The sequence below is a fragment of the Bubalus bubalis genome, chromosome 1 (assembly GCF_019923935.1).
Source record: "Bubalus bubalis isolate 160015118507 breed Murrah chromosome 1, NDDB_SH_1, whole genome shotgun sequence".
Classification (NCBI taxonomy): Eukaryota; Metazoa; Chordata; class Mammalia; order Artiodactyla; family Bovidae; genus Bubalus; species Bubalus bubalis.
Genome location: NC_059157.1, coordinates 127,543,503 through 127,560,339, shown reverse-complemented (window position 1 = coordinate 127,560,339; position 16,837 = coordinate 127,543,503). Strand labels below are relative to the sequence as shown.

Here is a 16,837-nt window from a genome sequence, read left to right as displayed (position 1 = left end):
ATTGACTCTCTTGTTAGTGGCTAATGCGGGTCATGACTTGAAGATGAAGCCAGTGCTCATTTACCATTCCCAAAATTCTGGGGCCCTTAAGAATTATGCTAACTTTGCTCTGCCTGTGCTCTATAAATGGAACAACAAAGTCTGGATGACAGCACATCTGCTTACAACATGGTTTACTAAATATTTTAAGCTTATTGTTGAAACATACTGCTCAGAAAAAAAGTGTCCTTTGAAAAAAATATTATGGCTCACTGACAATGCATCTGGTCATGTAAGGACTCTGGTGGAGATACACAACAAAATTAATGTTGCTTTCACGCTTGCTAATACAGTATCCATTCTGTAGCCCATGGATCAAAGAGAAATTTTGACTTTTAAGTTTATTATGAAAGAAATACATTTTATAAGGCTATAGCTGACATAGTTCACTGATGGATCTGAGCAAAGTCAACTGAAAACCTTCTGGAAAGGGTGCACCATTCTAAATGCCATTAAGATCATTGGTGATTTATGGGAAAGGACAGAATATCAACATTAACAGAAGTTTGGAAGAAGTTGATTCCAACCCTCATGGATTACTCAGAGGGGTTCAAGACTTCATGGAGGAAGTCACTGCAGATATGGTGGAAGTGGCAAGAGAATTAGAAGTAAAGCCTGAGGATGTGACTGGATTGCTGCAATATCATGATAAAACTTGAACAGATGAGGTGTTGCTTCTTATGAAGGAACAAAGAAAGTGTTTTCTTGAGATGGGATCCACTCCTGGTAGAATGCTGTAAAGATTGTTGATATGACAACAAAGGATTTATGTTACATAAACTTAGTTGATAAAGTGGCAACAAGGTTTAAGAGGATTGACTCCAGTTTTTCAAGTAGTTCCGTTGTGGGTAGAATACTGTCAGACAGCTTTGCATGCTACAGAGACATCATTTGTGAAAGGAAGAGTCAATAGATGTGGCACACTTAATTGTTGTCTTATTGTAAGAAATTGCTACAGCCACCCCAGCCTCCAGAAACCACCACCCTGGTCAATCAGCAGCCATCAACATAGAGGCAAGACCCTCCATCAGCAAAGAAATTATTACTCACTGAAGGCTTAGATTATAGTTAGCATTTTTTAAGCAAGAATATATTTTTCAATTAAAATATGTACATTGTTTCTTTAGATATAATGCTCCTTAATAGACTAGTGTAGTATAAACAACTTTTATATGCAGCAGGAAACCAGAGAGTTGTGTGACTTGCTTTATCACAACTTTTGCTGTAATGCAATGACCTGAAACTGAATTCATAATATCTCTGAGGTATATCTCTACTGTACCAGAAAAAGATTATGTATGTATTCTACCTTTGTTGGGTGGAGGGTTCTGTCAATGTACATTTTCTATATCCTTCCTTTTTATTTTTTAAAATTGACATATAATCGACATTTAATATTGTGTGGTTTGAGTGTACTATGTGTTGGTTTGATACATTTATGTATTACAATATGATTACCCCAGTAGCTTTGTTGTTCAGTCGCTCCGTCGTGTCTGACCCATGGACTGCAGCATGCCAGGCTTCCCTGTCCGTCATCATCTCCGAGAGCTAGCTCAGGCTCATCATGTCCATTGAGACGGTGACGCCATCCAACCATCTCGTCCTCTGTCATCCGATTCTCCTCCTCCTTTCAATTTTTCCCAGCATCAGGGTCTTTTCTAATGAGTCAGCTCTTTGCATCAGGTGGCCAACATATTGGAGCTTCAGCATCAGTCCTTCCAATGAATATTCAGAATTGATCTCCTTTAGGATGGACTGGTTGGATCTCCTTGCAGTCCAAGGCACTCTCAAGAGTCTTCTCCAACACCACAGTTCAAAAGCATCAATTCTTTGGCATTTAGCCTTCTTTATGGTCCAACTCCCACCTCAATAAATAACTACTGGAAAAACCATTGCTTTGACTAGATGGACCTTTGTTGGCAACGTAATGTCTCTGCTTTTTAATATGCTGTCTAGGTTGGTCATAGCTTTTCTTCCAAGGAGCAAGTGTCTTTTAATTTCGTGGCTGCAGTCACCATCTGCAGTGATTTTGGAGCCCAAGTAAATAAAATCTGTCACTGTTTCCCCATCTATTTGCCATGAAGTGATAGGGCCAGAGGTCATGATCTTAGTATTTTAAATGTTGAGTTTTAAACCAGCTTTTTCACTCTCCTCTTTCACCTTCATCAAGAGGCTCTTTAGTTCCTCTTCATTTTCTTCCATAAGGGTGGTGTCATCCACATATCTGAGGTTACTGATATTTCTCCTGGCAGTCTTGATTCCAGCTTGTACTTCATCCAGCACAGCATTTCACATGATGTACTCTGCATGTAAGTTAAACATTCAGGGTGACAATATACAGCCTTGACTTCTCCTTTCTCAGTTTTGAACCAGTCTATTGTTCCATGTCTGATTCTAACTGTTGCTTCTTGATCTGCATATACAGGTTTCTCAGGAGGCATGTAAGGTGGTCTGGTATTCACATCTCTTGAAGAATTTTCCGCAGTTTTTTGTGATCCACACAATCAAAGGCTTTGGTGTAGTCAATGAAGCAGAAGTAGATGTTTTTCTGGAACTCTCTTGCTTTTTCTATGATCCAATGGATGTTTGCAATTTTATCTCTGGTTCCTCTGCCTTTTCTAAATCCAACTTGAACATCTGGAAGTTCTCGGTTCATGTACTGTTGAAGCATGGCTTGGAGAATTTTGAGCATTACTTTGCTAGCATGTGAGATGAGTGTAGTAGTTTGAACATTCTTTGGCATTGCCTTTCTTCGAGATTGGAATGAAAACTGACCTTTTCCAGTCCTGTGGCCACTGCTGAGTTTTCCAAATTTGCTGGCATATTGAGTGCAGCACTTTCACAGCATCATTTTTTAGAATTTGAAATAGCACAACTGGAATTCCATCACTTCCACTAGCTTTGTTCATAGTGATGCTTCCTAAGGCCCACTTGACTTCACATTCCAGGATGTTTGGCTCTCATCTGAGTGATCACACTACCGTGGTTATCTGAGTCATTAAGACATTTTTGGTATAATTCTTCTGTGTATTCTTGCCACCTCTTCTTAATATCTTCTGCTTCTGTTAGGTCCATACCATTTCTGTCCTTTATTTTGTCCATCTTTGCATGAAATTTTCCCTTGGTATCTGATTTTCTTGAAGAGATCTCTAGTCTTTCCCATTCTGTTGGTTTCCTCTATTTCTTTGCATTGTTCACTTAGGAAGGCTTTCTTATCTCTCCTTGCTATTCTTTGGAACTCAGGATTCAGATGGGTATATCTTTCCTTTTCTCCTTTGCCTTTCACTTCTCTTCTTTTCTCAGCTGTTTGTAAGGCCTCCTCAGAAAACCATTTTGCCTTTTTGCATTTCTTTTTCTTGGGGATGGTTTTGATCACTACCTCCTGTACCATGTTATGAACCTCTGTCCATAGTCCTTCAGGCACTCTATCAGATCTAATCCCTTGAATCTATTTGTCACTTCCATTGTATAATCATAAGGGATTTGATTTAGGTTATACCTGAATGGCCTAATGGTTTTCCCTGCTTTCTTCAATATAAGTCTGAATTTGGCAACAAGGAGTTCATGATCTGAGCTGCAGTCAGCTCCTAGTCTTGTTTTTGCTGACTGTATAGAGTCACTCCATCTTTGGCTGCAAAGAATGTAATCAATCTGATTTCGGTATTGACCATCTGGTGATGTCCATGTATCGAGTCATCTCTTGTGTTGTTGGAAGAGGGTGTTTGTTATGACCAGTGCAGTCCAGTTGACAAAACTCAGTTAGCTTTTATCCTGCTTCATTCTGTACTCCAAGGTCAAACTTGCCTGTTACTCCAGGTATCTCTTGACTTCCTACTTTTGCATTCCAGTCCCCTATGATGAAGGACACTTTTTTTTTTGGTGTTCATTCTAGAAAGTCTTGTAGGTCTTCATAAAAGTGTTCAGCTCTTTGGCATTAGTGGTTGGGACTTAGATTTGGATTATTGTGATATTGAATGGTTTGCCTTGGAAACAAACAGATCATTCTGTTGTTTTTGAGACTGAACCCACGTACTGCGTTTCGGACTCTTTTGTTGACTGCGAGGGCTACTCCATTTCTTCCAAGGGATTCTTGCCCACAGTAGTAGATATAACAGTCATCTGAATTAAATTCACCCATCCATCCATTTTAGTTCACTGATTCCTAAAATGTCAGTGTTCACTCTTGCCATCTCCCGTTTGACCACTTCCAATTTACCTTAATTTATGGACCTAACATTCCAGGTTCCTATGCAGTATTGTTCTTTACACATTGGACTTTCACCACCAGCCACATCCACAACTGGGTGTTGTTTCCACTTTGGCTCAGCTTCTTCATTCCTTCTGGAGCTATTTCTCTGCTCTTCTGCAGTAGCATATTGGGCACCTCTTGACCTGGGGAGTTCATCTTTCAGTGTCATATCTTTTTGCCTTTTCATACCCGTAGCCTTAGCAAACACCTTTATCATGTCAATAATTACCATTTCTTTTTTGTGTTGAGAACAGTAATGATCTAGTCTCTTAGCAACTTTGAAATGTATAGTAGAGTATTGTTGACTCTGATCACTGTGTTGTGCCTTAGATCTTCAGAACTTATTTCTCTACTAGTTAAAAGGTTATCCTCTTCAACAACATCACCCTCACTACCCCTAACCTCCCAGCCCCTAGTAACCACCATTCTACTTTCTGTTTTTACAAGTCCAGCTTTTCTAAATTCCACTTGTAAGTGATATCATACAACATTTGTCCTTCTTTGTCTGACTTCTCTCTTTGTATAATGCCCTCTAGGTCCATCCTTATTGTTGCAGATGGTAAGATTTCCTTCTCTTATGACCGAGTAATATTTCATTGTGTGTGTGTATGAGGATGTGAGATAGATAGATAGATAAATATATCTTCTTTATCCATTCATCTTCTGATAGATGCTTGAGTTGTTTCCATATCTTGGCTATTGTAAATAATGGTATGCTGAACATGGGTGAGCAGGTATCTCTTCAAGATGTTGCTTTCAATTCCTTCTGGTGTATACCTAGCTGTGAGATTGCTGGATGATATGATAGTTCAGTTTTTAAAATGTTTTGAGAAACTGCCATACTGTTTTCCATAATAACTGTACCAATCTACATTCCTGCCAACAATGTGTAAGGGCTCCCTTTCTCCACATCCTCCCCAACATTGGTTATACCTTGTCTTTTTTTATGAAAGCCATCCTAACTGGTGTGAGGTGATACATCACTGTAGTTTTGCTTTGCATTTCCCTCATAAGTGATGTTGAGCACTTTTTCATGTATCTATTGTTCTTTGGTATGTCTTCTTTTGAAAAATGTTCAGATCCTTTGCCCATTTTTTAAATTGGGTATATCTTCTGTAATCTTCATATTTGTTCTCTCATTTCTTGAGAGAAATATGGAAATCTCTGGCTGTAAGATCTATTTCTCCTTGCATTTCTATCACTTTTTAACTTACATATTTTAAGCTGTTAGATGTGTAGATGTTTAGGATTGTTATGTCCTCCTGATGAATTGATTTCTTTATCATTATGAAATAATATATCCCTGACTACTTTGGATCATGTCAGTTGTCCACAAAGATAATTAAAATTAATATTGTCCCCAAAGATCTCTTAGGTTCCTTACCATTTGGCTAAAACCAATTTGGACTATCTGTAATACTTTTCATAGTTTAATCACATTTTTATCTTGGCTAACCACTGAGTTTTTCATCTCAGAGAAACTTCAAAGGGACTTTAAAAAATATACATATGTTCATTGGTTCCCTTAAAATGTCTGTTTTATCTCAGTTATACCACTTCTGGGGCTTCCCAGGTGGCACTAGTGGTAAAGAATCCACCTGCCAATGCAGGAGACGCAAGAGAGTCGGGTTTGATCCCTGTGGCAGGAAGATCCCCTGATGAAGGAAATGGTGCCTCACTCCAGAATTCTTGCCTGGAAAATTCCATGGGCAGAGGAGCTTTGGCAGGCTACAGTTCATGGGGCCTCAAAGAATTGGACATGACTGAGCATGCACACACACTACTATGCCACTTCCAGTTGAGTTATTTTGAGGGTGGGTCAAACAAAACTCAGCTGTAAATAAGAACATATCAAAAGGTTTGCCTTTTTCTTCCCCCCTAGGTAAAAATGTCCCCATCCTGTCATCTGTCCAAAGGGGATCCTGCTATTAAAAAGGTGAGTGAGTTTTAATGGAAGAAAGCCAACTTCCTCCTTCTGTGTATGTGTTCTCCTCTATTGAACAGTGTGCTCAAAATGAGTGATTTTTAATCATCTTAGTGCTGTCAAAGGTTCTTTCTGATTGGATGCCTTAAAAAGAGCTCACCAGAGCTCTTTGACTGTTCCAGAGAAGCCAGTTGGGGGGTTGAGTCTAGCATCAGTCTCCTGGCAACTAGGGACTTTCATTGTTCTAGAATTCCTGTGTGTGTACTATGTACCAAGTTGCTTCAGTTGTGTCTGACCCTTCACAGCCCTAGGGACTGTAGCCTGCCAGGTAGGTCTGTCCATGGGATTCTCCAGGACAGAGAGAGCAGGTTGTCATGCCCTCCTCCAGGAGATCTTCCTGACCCAAGGATCAAACCCACGTCTCTTATGTCTTGTGCATTGGCAGGAAGGTTCTTTACTACTAGCGCCAAATGGGCATCCTGGTATCAGTGAGTGATAGCAGATGAAAGATATTCTAAGGATGAAAGGTATATAGTTTTTCTTAACAATGTACCATCCCTCCAGGTGGCTGTTCCTAGAACAGACTAGTCTGAGGTATTAACATTTCAGCAGATATCAGCTAAGTAAGTCCTCATAAATACTCATAAGATAGAACTTCTATCTGTGCTATTTCACCCCTTGACTGTAAACTCTGTGGCACAGATAGAGTGTGTCTTTTAACCAAATAATTCTCAGATGATGCCAAGAGGACCACTAAAATCCTTTTCTTTATCCAGCTGTAGCAGTACAGTGGAAACATAGCCAAAAGATTGGCATTTTTGCTATGCTCTCTTTTTCTGTTTTTATTTCTCTGATAGTTGAAGTGTCCTGGTTGAAGGTTTGCTTTCCTTGTCCCCCCCTTTTTTAAACAATTTCACAGCATCCATGTCGGCAAAGGCTTGTATAATAGAACAAAAATAACAACTTGCTGGCCCTGTTGACTTAACAGCAGGTTCTAGCTTCAAGCATTGTGCCAAAAACAGGTCCCTTTTCTCTGCCTTCAGAATCCTCCAAGACTGCTTCAAAGGAAGGAAAAAAAAGAATAGAAGCAAAATATGTTATCTGAAAAGCCCTAGAACATGTTGCACATGAAGGCCTCTTTCACTCTTGTCAAGGCAGCAAAGGCAGGCAAGGCGGTGGTGCTGACTGCTGCCGCTCAGAGCCATCGCACTGTACCACGAGGAGCTGGAACGGGCATCCGCCGCTTAGTCCCACTCAGTAAACAAAGGAGGAAACTGGACTCTAGAGGGAAGATTTTTTGCCTCTCTCAAATGTTAACATGGAACACACTTCTAACACAGTAGTTAAAAACCCATGCTTTGGGTTCAGCCAGACTTGGATTCAAAGATCGACTCTTCTACTTCTCTATCTGAATAACCTCAAGTCAGCCTCCCTGTTTCCTTCTCTGTAAAAGGATAATGCTACCTCTCAGAATTTAAAGATTAAATGAGAAACGATTTAAGTGCCTGCCACTGTGCCTGACACATATCAAATACTCAGTAAATTATAACTGGCATTAAAACACAAGTCTCCCCCAACTCCTAGTCTAATGTCCTTTCACTTTGTTATGCTACTGATATTATTGTCCATTCAGCAAATATTTCTTTGTAGTAGATAATGAGCAAAGAAACAGACTACAGAGATGAGAAATAACATCCATGTTCTCAAGGACCTCAGCCATTAGCAGGTGCCCTGACAGTTACCTTGCAACTTGACACATGCCATGCAGGATGATGGGGTGCTTCCTTGTTTTGAAATTACTAACCTCATTTAGTACAACTCTTATATTCTTTAGGTACAGAGTCCAATTAAGAAACTTGAGAAATGGTTAGCTGCTCCCCTACAACCTTGTTACTAGATTATAATGAAAGCAAATCCAACCGTACTTAAAGACATTTATTAAATTAATATCTCGAAAACATTTTATCCAGACTATGAATACATATTTTGAATACCTTTTATTTTAGCAATGAGAGACTGTTTCTACTATTTAACATTCTGATTATCAAGCCATTAATTTTACCAACGGAAAATTTTTCTGGTGTTTTCTGAGCTAATGAGCAAAGTCATAGGTGTTAGGTGTCCATATATGAACAGCTAAAAGGCTTTTAGGAGCCTCCTTTGGAAGTTCATGTGTTGCCGTCTCTGAAATGTGGATTCTTGGTTAGGGCCACTGACCACCCCTGACTTGAAGCCCTAACTTAACAGCATGTACTTAATATCTCACTGGTTACAGTGTTGAGAAAAACTTTAAAATGTACATCATAACAGGTGCTTCTCCCAGACTAAGAGAAGAGATCAGGGAAGGCTTCCCAGTGGAGGTAGAGCTTAATCCAGCCTGGAAACAAGGGAAAAGGTGGTATTGGCAGATACGGGTGAACACAACACATTTCAGGAAATGGGGACTGTTCTGCTTATCTTAAATATGGGAGCTTGCAGCAGCCCAGTGAAATAAACAAGAGTCAGGTGACAGAGTGCAGCCTGTGAAGTTTGCTTTTCATCTCAAGGATAAGTGCTCCCCTCAAACGTGAGGTTTGAGGCAGAAAGACCAATTAGAGGAAACAAAATCCTAAGCCTGTGCTATGCTAATGGAGTGAGGGGGTGAGGTAGATTCCAGTCTTAGCCTTTTTTGTCCCCCTACAATGGCACCCCACTCCAGTACTGTTGCCCGGAAAATCCCATGGATGGAGGAGCCTGGTGGGCTGCAGTCCATGGGGTCGCTAAGAGTCAGACACGACTGAGCGACTTGACTTTCACTTTCCACTTTCATGCATTGGAGAAGGAAATGGCAACCCACTCCAGTGTTCTTGCCTGGAGAATCCCAGGGACGGAGAAGCCTGGTAGGCTGCAGTCCATGGGGTCGCACAGAGTCGGACACGACTGAAGCGACTTGGCAGTGGCAGTGGCAGTACACCCTTTTGACACCCTAAGTCTTAAGTTAGGCGTCCTTCCTTTTTTGAGCTCTCAGAGTACCCTGAACTTGTGTCTACCAACATGCCTAACTGGCTGTGTTGACATTGCCTCTTTGCTTATATGTATCCCTGACTAGACCCTCCACCTCAGAGGGCAAGGCCCACAGCAGTTGTGTTTCTTGTTGTTCCTCTAAGTGTAGAACAGAGTACGCAGTTGCTCAGGAGTTGTTTCGTGGATGAGAGAGATGTAAGATTCCACAGACTTCATAGTTGTTTTGGGGGCTCAAGGGGGAAGAGGAAGTTTCTGCTGAATAACTCTAGAAAGAACCAGTGAAACATCATTGCTGTCCTGGGCTTGTGTTCCCAGCATGGTCAGCTCCTTACTGTTTGAGCTCAGTCAGCAACACTCTGAGCACGATCAGTGTGAGGCTCAGCGTTACTGAGCCTTGTTACTTCCCTAGTTCAGCGTGTGTATCTGTGTTTGTTTGTGCATATCTGTGTATCCTGGTTGTCATCTTGGATCCGCAGTCACTCTTCCCAAAGCTGCACTGACAGATGGGAGCACCAGCAGTATCTGTAGAACAGTGTGACTGCCAGAGTGACATGTGTAAGAAACACAAAAGAGCAGCAGTGTTCTTGATTTGAGCCAAAGCTTTTTTCTGTTGACCAGTAACCACAGAAGGTGTTTGGTGACTCTGCTGTCAGTGTTGGCCCTGCCAAGAGCCACATTCAAGTGCTGGGGAGCCGGGAGCCGTGTTGGCTCAGGGTGGGTATCTCATGGAGGAGTCATTCTATTCTGCTGCTGTGTCAGGACCTGGCAGATTCCATGAGCATTTCATATTTTAGAAATTCCTTTGGAAAGCTCTGGATTAGAAATACTTATCATGTGTAATAATTTATCTATAGTGCTTAAAATTTGTATACCATATTTTTTGTATATAAAATTTCTTCTTAATGTGCTCTGATGAGTTCAATAAAAAAAGTAGGAAGACACATATACTTTCCTAGGACTTCTGTATCTTGATTGTATCTTGATCTTGGATGACTAGAAATTTGAAAATTAGATACATTTTCCTTAGATAGAAATTGTCATAAAGTTCATTGCAATAAACTCCATAGCATAGATCAAGATTGGAGGTACTGTTGGTGTTTGAGGTGGATTAAAGAAGTATAGAGAGTTAGTGGAAGGCAGCATTAAAAACCTCTTAGCTATAATGCATCGTTTCTTCACTACGCTAGAAACACCAACCAGAACTTGTGTGGCAAAGTTGACTTTGCTGTTCACTCACTCAGTCGTGTCCAACTCTTTGCAACCTCATGGACTGCAGCACACCAGACTTCCCTGTCCTTCACTATCTCCCAGAGTTTGCTCAGACCCATGTCTATTGAGTCGATGATGCCATCCAGCCACCTCATTCTTTGTTGCCCCCTTCTCCCATCTTCTGTCTTTCCCAGCATCAGGATCTTTTCCAATGAGTTGGCTCTTCGCATCCAGTGGACAAAGTATTGGAGCTTCAGCATCAATCATTCCAATGAATATTCAGAATGAACAATGGTATTGTTACATGCATAATAATCAGAGAAAGCAGTTTTGTCTTATTCTTGATTACAAAAGCGTGGTTACACTCTCTGAGCCATCCCTGTTTTAGACGAGCTTTCTCTGCTGTTGTGGAAGCATCAGGGGCCGGGTACTCTGGCTGGTGGAGCCCACTAGTTAGGGGTACACTCAGTGTTCTCTTCTTCCAGTTAGGGAGGAAACTGGGAGTGGCAGAGTGGGACGCCTTTCTAATAGTTCTGGGTACATTCAGCAGATATTCAATAAGCCTATAATGTGCCAGGCTCTTAACTACACAAGTTAATGGTGACTGAACTGGTGGATTTAATAGCCAAGCCTCCCAGAAATTGGTGCACAATTTCAAACGTAATATCAGAATTTAGAGCTGACTTTTTTTCTGAAACGTTCTGGTGAGGCAGAATTTTTATAGATGATTCCAAGTCTTGCCAGTCATGTCAGGAATGTAGATGACTGTATTTGCTCATGATTTTTATTAAATTATGGAGTGGGCAGTTTTGTTTTTTTTTTTTAAGGAAAAAGCCTCATAGAACCACTGTTTTCATAGCAGCAGGAAAAGCTGGCTGCTTTAACTGACCAGCCCAAGAATGATAGTTTCACAAAAGTCAAAGAAACACAAAAGGAGAAAGTGCTGAGAGACAGATGCAACGGTTCCTAGCTGTTGTGTGATGATGGCTTAAATAAAAATTCATTTGCCTTTTTTATTTAATTGAAGTGCAGTTGATGTATGATATTATATAAGTTGTCGTTGTTGTTGAGCCACCAAGTCGTGTCCGACTCGTCACAACCCCATGGACTGTGGCACGCCAAGTTTCCCTGTCCCTCACCATCTCCCCCAGGTTCATGTCCATTGAATCGGTGATGCCAGCCAACTATCTCATCCTCTGCCACCCTCTTCTCCTTCTGCCTTCAGTCTTTCCCAGCATCAGAATCTTTTCCAATGAGTCAATAAGCGACAGGTATACAATATAGTGATTCGCAATTTTTAAAGGTTATAGTCCATTTATAGTTATTATAAAATATTGGCTATATTCCCTGTGTTGTACAATGTATCCTTGTAGCTTATTTTATATATAATGGTTTGTCCTTCCCACTCCCCTACCCTTATATTTCCTGTCCCCACTGGTAACCACTAGTTTGTTCTATCTGAGAGTCTGTTTCTTTTCTCTGAGACATTCACTAGTTTGTTGTATTTTTTAAATTCTGCATATAAGTGATACCATATACTATTTGTCTTTCTCTATCTGATTTATTTCACTTAGCATAATACCTTCCACATCCATGTATGTTGCTGCAAGTAGTAAAATTTCATTCTTTTTTTATGGCTGAGTAGAATTCCATTGTACATATATACATCTTTATTCTTTCATCTGTTGATAGATACTTAGGTTGCTTCCAGTTGTTTTTTTTTTTTTTTTTGTAATTGTAAATAATCCTTCTATGAATATTAGGGTGCATGTATCTTTTCAAATTAGTGTTTTGAGGGTTTTTTTGGATGTATACCCAGGAGTGGAATTTCTGGATTATGTAGTAGTTTTATTTTTAGTTTAATAAGAAACCTCCATACTGTTTTCCACAGTGGCTGCACAATTGACATTCCCATCAGCAGCATACGAGGGTTCCCTTCTCTCTACATTGTTGCCAACATTTATTTTTTGTGTTTTTAATCCTGAGTTACATGAACTATTTATTTTGGATATTAACCTCTTATCAGTCATATCATTTGCAATTCCTTTTCTCATTCAGTAGGTTGTCTTTTTTGTTGATGGTTTCCTTCACTATGCAAAAGCTTTTAAATTTAATTAGGTCCTGTTTGTTTATTTTTCCTTCTGTCTCCATTACTCTAGGAAATGGATCTAATGGATGCAAAAAATACTGCCACAATTTATGTCAAAGAGTGTTCTTCCTGTGTCTTTCTCTAGGAGTTTTATGATTTTAGGTCTTACATTTAGGTCTTTAATTTGAGTTTATTTTTGTGTATGGTGTTACAGAATGTTCTAATTTCACGTGTAACTGTCCGTTTTTCCCCACACCACTTGAAGAGATTGTCCCTTCTCCATTGTATATTCTTGCATGCTTTGTTGTAGATTACTGACCATAAGTGCATGGATTTCTTTCTGAACTTTATTCTGTTCCATTGATCTGTGTGTTGGTTTTTGTGCCAGTACCATACTGTTCTGGTTGCTGTAACTTTGTAGTATAAGCTAAAGTCATTGGCCTTTTTGTGCCTCACCCTTAACTCTCCTGCAAAGGTGTGACTCCTCATGAACAACAAAGTGATAGCCCTTGTTGTATGCTGCCTCTTTCCTTTAAGTATTTGTCTTAGAAAAACTTAGATGCACATTATATCCAGATGTGACTTCCATGCCTCTATTGATTTAACAAACAGAGCAACCAGGGGATGTGATTTGATCTTTGTTTTTGCATAGACAGGATAGAAGATCTCAGCAGGCCAAAGGACCTCTTTATGCTGATGTGAAAAAGCTGAGGTGCAGTCACCTTCAGATATCTGGAGGGTGCTGATTTAGAAGTTAGAAGTGTTGTTTGTATTGGGTTGGCCAAAAATTTCGTTTAGGCTGAACTACTGGGTTGGCCAAAAATTTCTTTTGGGTTTCCTGAATGAAATTTTTGGCCAACCCAATTCAAAGAATGCTTCTGACTTCCAAATTCTTGGCCAACCCAGTAAGTAGTTCAGAGGACAGACGAGTACTTAAGGGTAAATACTGCGTAAATGATGATGCTGGTTTAGTATGAGAATTTTCTTACATTACCTATTACCAGAGGTGTGCAGGCAGTGGCAGCATGTCTGTCTCTCAGAGCTTCTACAGATGGATTCTTGCTCTGGGTGAGAGGGTGGACTGGTTGATTTTTAGATCTTTTGGCAGGTTAAGATCTTATGAGTCTGTAGCTGCATTAAGCAAGTGGCATGCTCGTTAATATGCTGAATGATTTTAGTTAGACCCTAACACCTAGTCTGAATTAATAGAATATGTTGTCTATCAAGGAAAAACAAATTTGGACTTAGATTAAAAGAGACTTCATTCAAAAGAATTACTGCCATAAGGGGAGGGAGCTATTACAATAGAAGGGAGGAAGCTATTACCATAGGGGGAACATTTTGACCAAAGGATCTGCAAGGGTCTCAAAGATCAGGCAGAAAGGAAATTTCTTTTATAGAGGCAGGTAAACAAGTCTAGGAAGGACCAGATATGGGGGAGTAGGTGGCAGAATCAGACAGTGATCAAGAAATGTCTTTCCTTAATGTCAGCTGATTCTCAGATGGTATCATTAAGGAGAGGGCGTATGCTGGCTTGAGCAGAGGGTGGGTCAGAAGCTTGAAAGGGGAGAAGCCTAGCTAACATTTGGGCATCAGTTGGCAAGCATTTTGTTCTAGTCAATCAGTGAGGACAGGCACGTCAGCTAAGAATGGAAACTTGGTAGGTGTGTGTCTGGCTTTGTCATATGTAAGCCTGAGGACTAGCTAGGTCTTCTCTGAGTCTTATGGGGAGGGGTGGTTCTTTCTGTTCTGGAAAACAGGTTAAGGGGAATTTCCTTATCTGACTGTTTCCAGGGGTTCATGGTAAAGTTTGACATGGTCGTGGATCTGACTGTTGCTGCCATGTTCTTTCCTATTCTTATTTATTTACTTAATGTGTTGTTGATTTACAGTGTTGTGTTAAATTTTTTTGTACCGCAGAGTGACTCAATTATATACATATATACATTCCTTTTCATTCTGGTTTATCCCAGGATATTCAGTGGAGTGCCCTGTGCTATATAATAGGACATTGTTTATCCATTCTGTATGTCATAGTTTGCGTCTACCAATCCCAGACTCCTAGTCTATCCCCCTTCTGCCCCTCTCCCCCTTGGCAGCCACAAGTCTGTTCTCTCTTTGAGTCTGTTTCTGTTTTGTAGATAGGCTCCTTTTTGCCATATTTTAGATTCCACATAAAAGTGATATCATATATTTGTCTTTCTGACTTCACTTAGTATGATGATTACTAATTGCATCCATGTTGTTGCAGATGGCATTATTTTGTTCTTTTTTATGGCTGAATAGTATTCCATTGTATATATGCACCACATCTTATTTATCCATTCATCTGTCAGTGGACATTTAGGTTGTTTCCGTGTCTTGGGTATTGTGAGTGGTGTTGCTGTGATCATATGGCTGCATCTTTTTTTTTTTAGTTTTATATTTTGAACTTACTTCTTTTATATTGGGGTATAGCTGACCAACAATGTTGTGATAGTTTAGGTGAACAGTGAAGAGCCTCAGCCATACATGTACATGTACCCATTCTCCTCAAACCCCCTCCCATTAAAGCTGCCACATAACACTGAGCAGAGGCCCGTGTGCTGTACAGTAAGTCCTTGTTGGTTATCCATTTTACATATAGCAGTGTGTACGTGACCATCCCAAACTACCTAACTATCCCTTTCCTGGCAGCCGTAAGTTCGTTTTGTAAGTCTTTGAGTCTCTTTCTGTTTTGTTAAGTTCATTTGTATCATTTCTAAAAGGTATTGTTTTTCTACATTCTCTTTCTGCTATTTCATTGTTAGTGTAAAGAAATGCAACCAATTTCTGGATGTTAATCTTGTGCCCTGCTGTGTTGCTGAATTCATTTATCAGTTCTAGTAGTTTTTGTGTGGAGTCTCTAAGATTTTTTATATATAGTATCATTTCATCTGCAGACAGTGACAGTTCTACCTCCTCCTCCAATTTGAATATGAACAATTATATGTCAACAAATTTGACGACCTAGAAGAAATAGACAGCTTTCTAGAAACACACAGTCCATGAAAACTGAATAAAAAAGAAATAGATGATTTGAACAGACCAATCACTAGAAGTGAAATAGAATCTGTAATTTAAAAACAAACAACCAAAAAAAACTCCCTGCAAACTAAAGTTCAGAACCAGATAGCTTCACAGGCAAATTCTACCCAACATACAAAGAACTTTTACTGATCCTTCTCAGACTCTTCCAAAAGATTGAAGAGGAGGGAGCACTCCCAAAGCCACCATCACCCTAATACCAAAACCAAAGATACCACCAAAAAAGAAAATTACAGGCCAATACCTTTCATAGTGAATATAGATGCAAAAATTCACAGCAAAATTTTAGTTAGCCACATCTGTGATCTAAAGGTCATACACAGTGACCAAGTGGGATTCATCCCAAGTTCACAAGGATAGTTCAGCATATGCAAATTAATGTGATATACTACATTAACAAAAGAAAAGACAAGAACCACACAGTCATCTCAGTAAACGCAAAAAAAAAAAAAAAAAAAAAAAAAACCATTGGACAGAATTCAACATCTTTTCATGATAAGTCTTACCAAAATGGATACAGAGGGAATGCATCTCAACTTATTAAAGGCTATTTATGACAAACCCACAGCCAATGTAATCCTCAACAGTGAAAAGCTGAAAGCGTTCCCACTAAAATCTGAAATAAGATAAGGATGCCCACTCTCAGTCCACTTCTGTTCAATACAGTATTGTAAGTCCTAGCCACAGCAATGAGACAAGAAAAAGATACCCAAATTGGAAGGGAAGAGGTAAACTGTATGTATAAACTGCACATCACTATATGCAGATGACATGATATTATATATAGAAAACCTTCATTCTTTTCCATGATTATGACCTGAAGTCCATGACCTGGGCTTTCTGAAACCTGCCTATTAGTCCTCAGGTAGAAAGAGAGAATGTCAGTGAGACACAGTTACTAAGAAGGACAGCAGTGAGCATTTGTTTATGACACTAATCCTTCTCTACTATAATAGTATGTATCTTCTGGCTTGAAAAGTGAGACTAGCCAAGGGTCTCAGGGGATCTCAGAATTCTTACTCAGCGTGCAGATCCCATTCCTCACCCATTTCTTTTGCATTAAGTTAATATTTTCTAATGTAGCATTTTGATTAATGTGTTTTTTTTAATTAATAAACTTTGTTAGAGCAGTTTCAGGTTTATGGAAAATATGCAGTTACCATATATCCCCTTACCCCAATTTTCCCTGTTATTAACCTCTAGCATTTCTGTGGTATATGTATTACACTTAATAAGCCACCATTATTATTAGCTAAAA

The 16,837-nt window shown here is 39.7% G+C and overlaps 1 protein-coding gene across 10 annotated transcripts in view; it reads left to right on the top strand.

The window, feature by feature from the left end:
- VPS8 (VPS8 subunit of CORVET complex) overlaps nucleotides 1-16,837 on the top strand; it is a 302,528-nt gene that overhangs the window by 258,667 nt on the left and 27,024 nt on the right. For 8 of the 10 annotated variants that reach the window (XM_025287194.3, XM_025287177.3, XM_025287181.3 and 5 more), the window contains one exon: nucleotides 6,171-6,224. The exons of 1 other annotated variant lie outside the window; for it this stretch is intronic. In XM_025287194.3, the coding sequence (XP_025142979.3) occupies nucleotides 6,171-6,224 (54 nt within the window). Of the gene's footprint in view, nucleotides 1-6,170; nucleotides 6,225-7,255; nucleotides 8,179-16,837 lie in introns of those variants that run through there. One more of the 10 variants, XM_044943973.2, reaches the window with a different exon arrangement.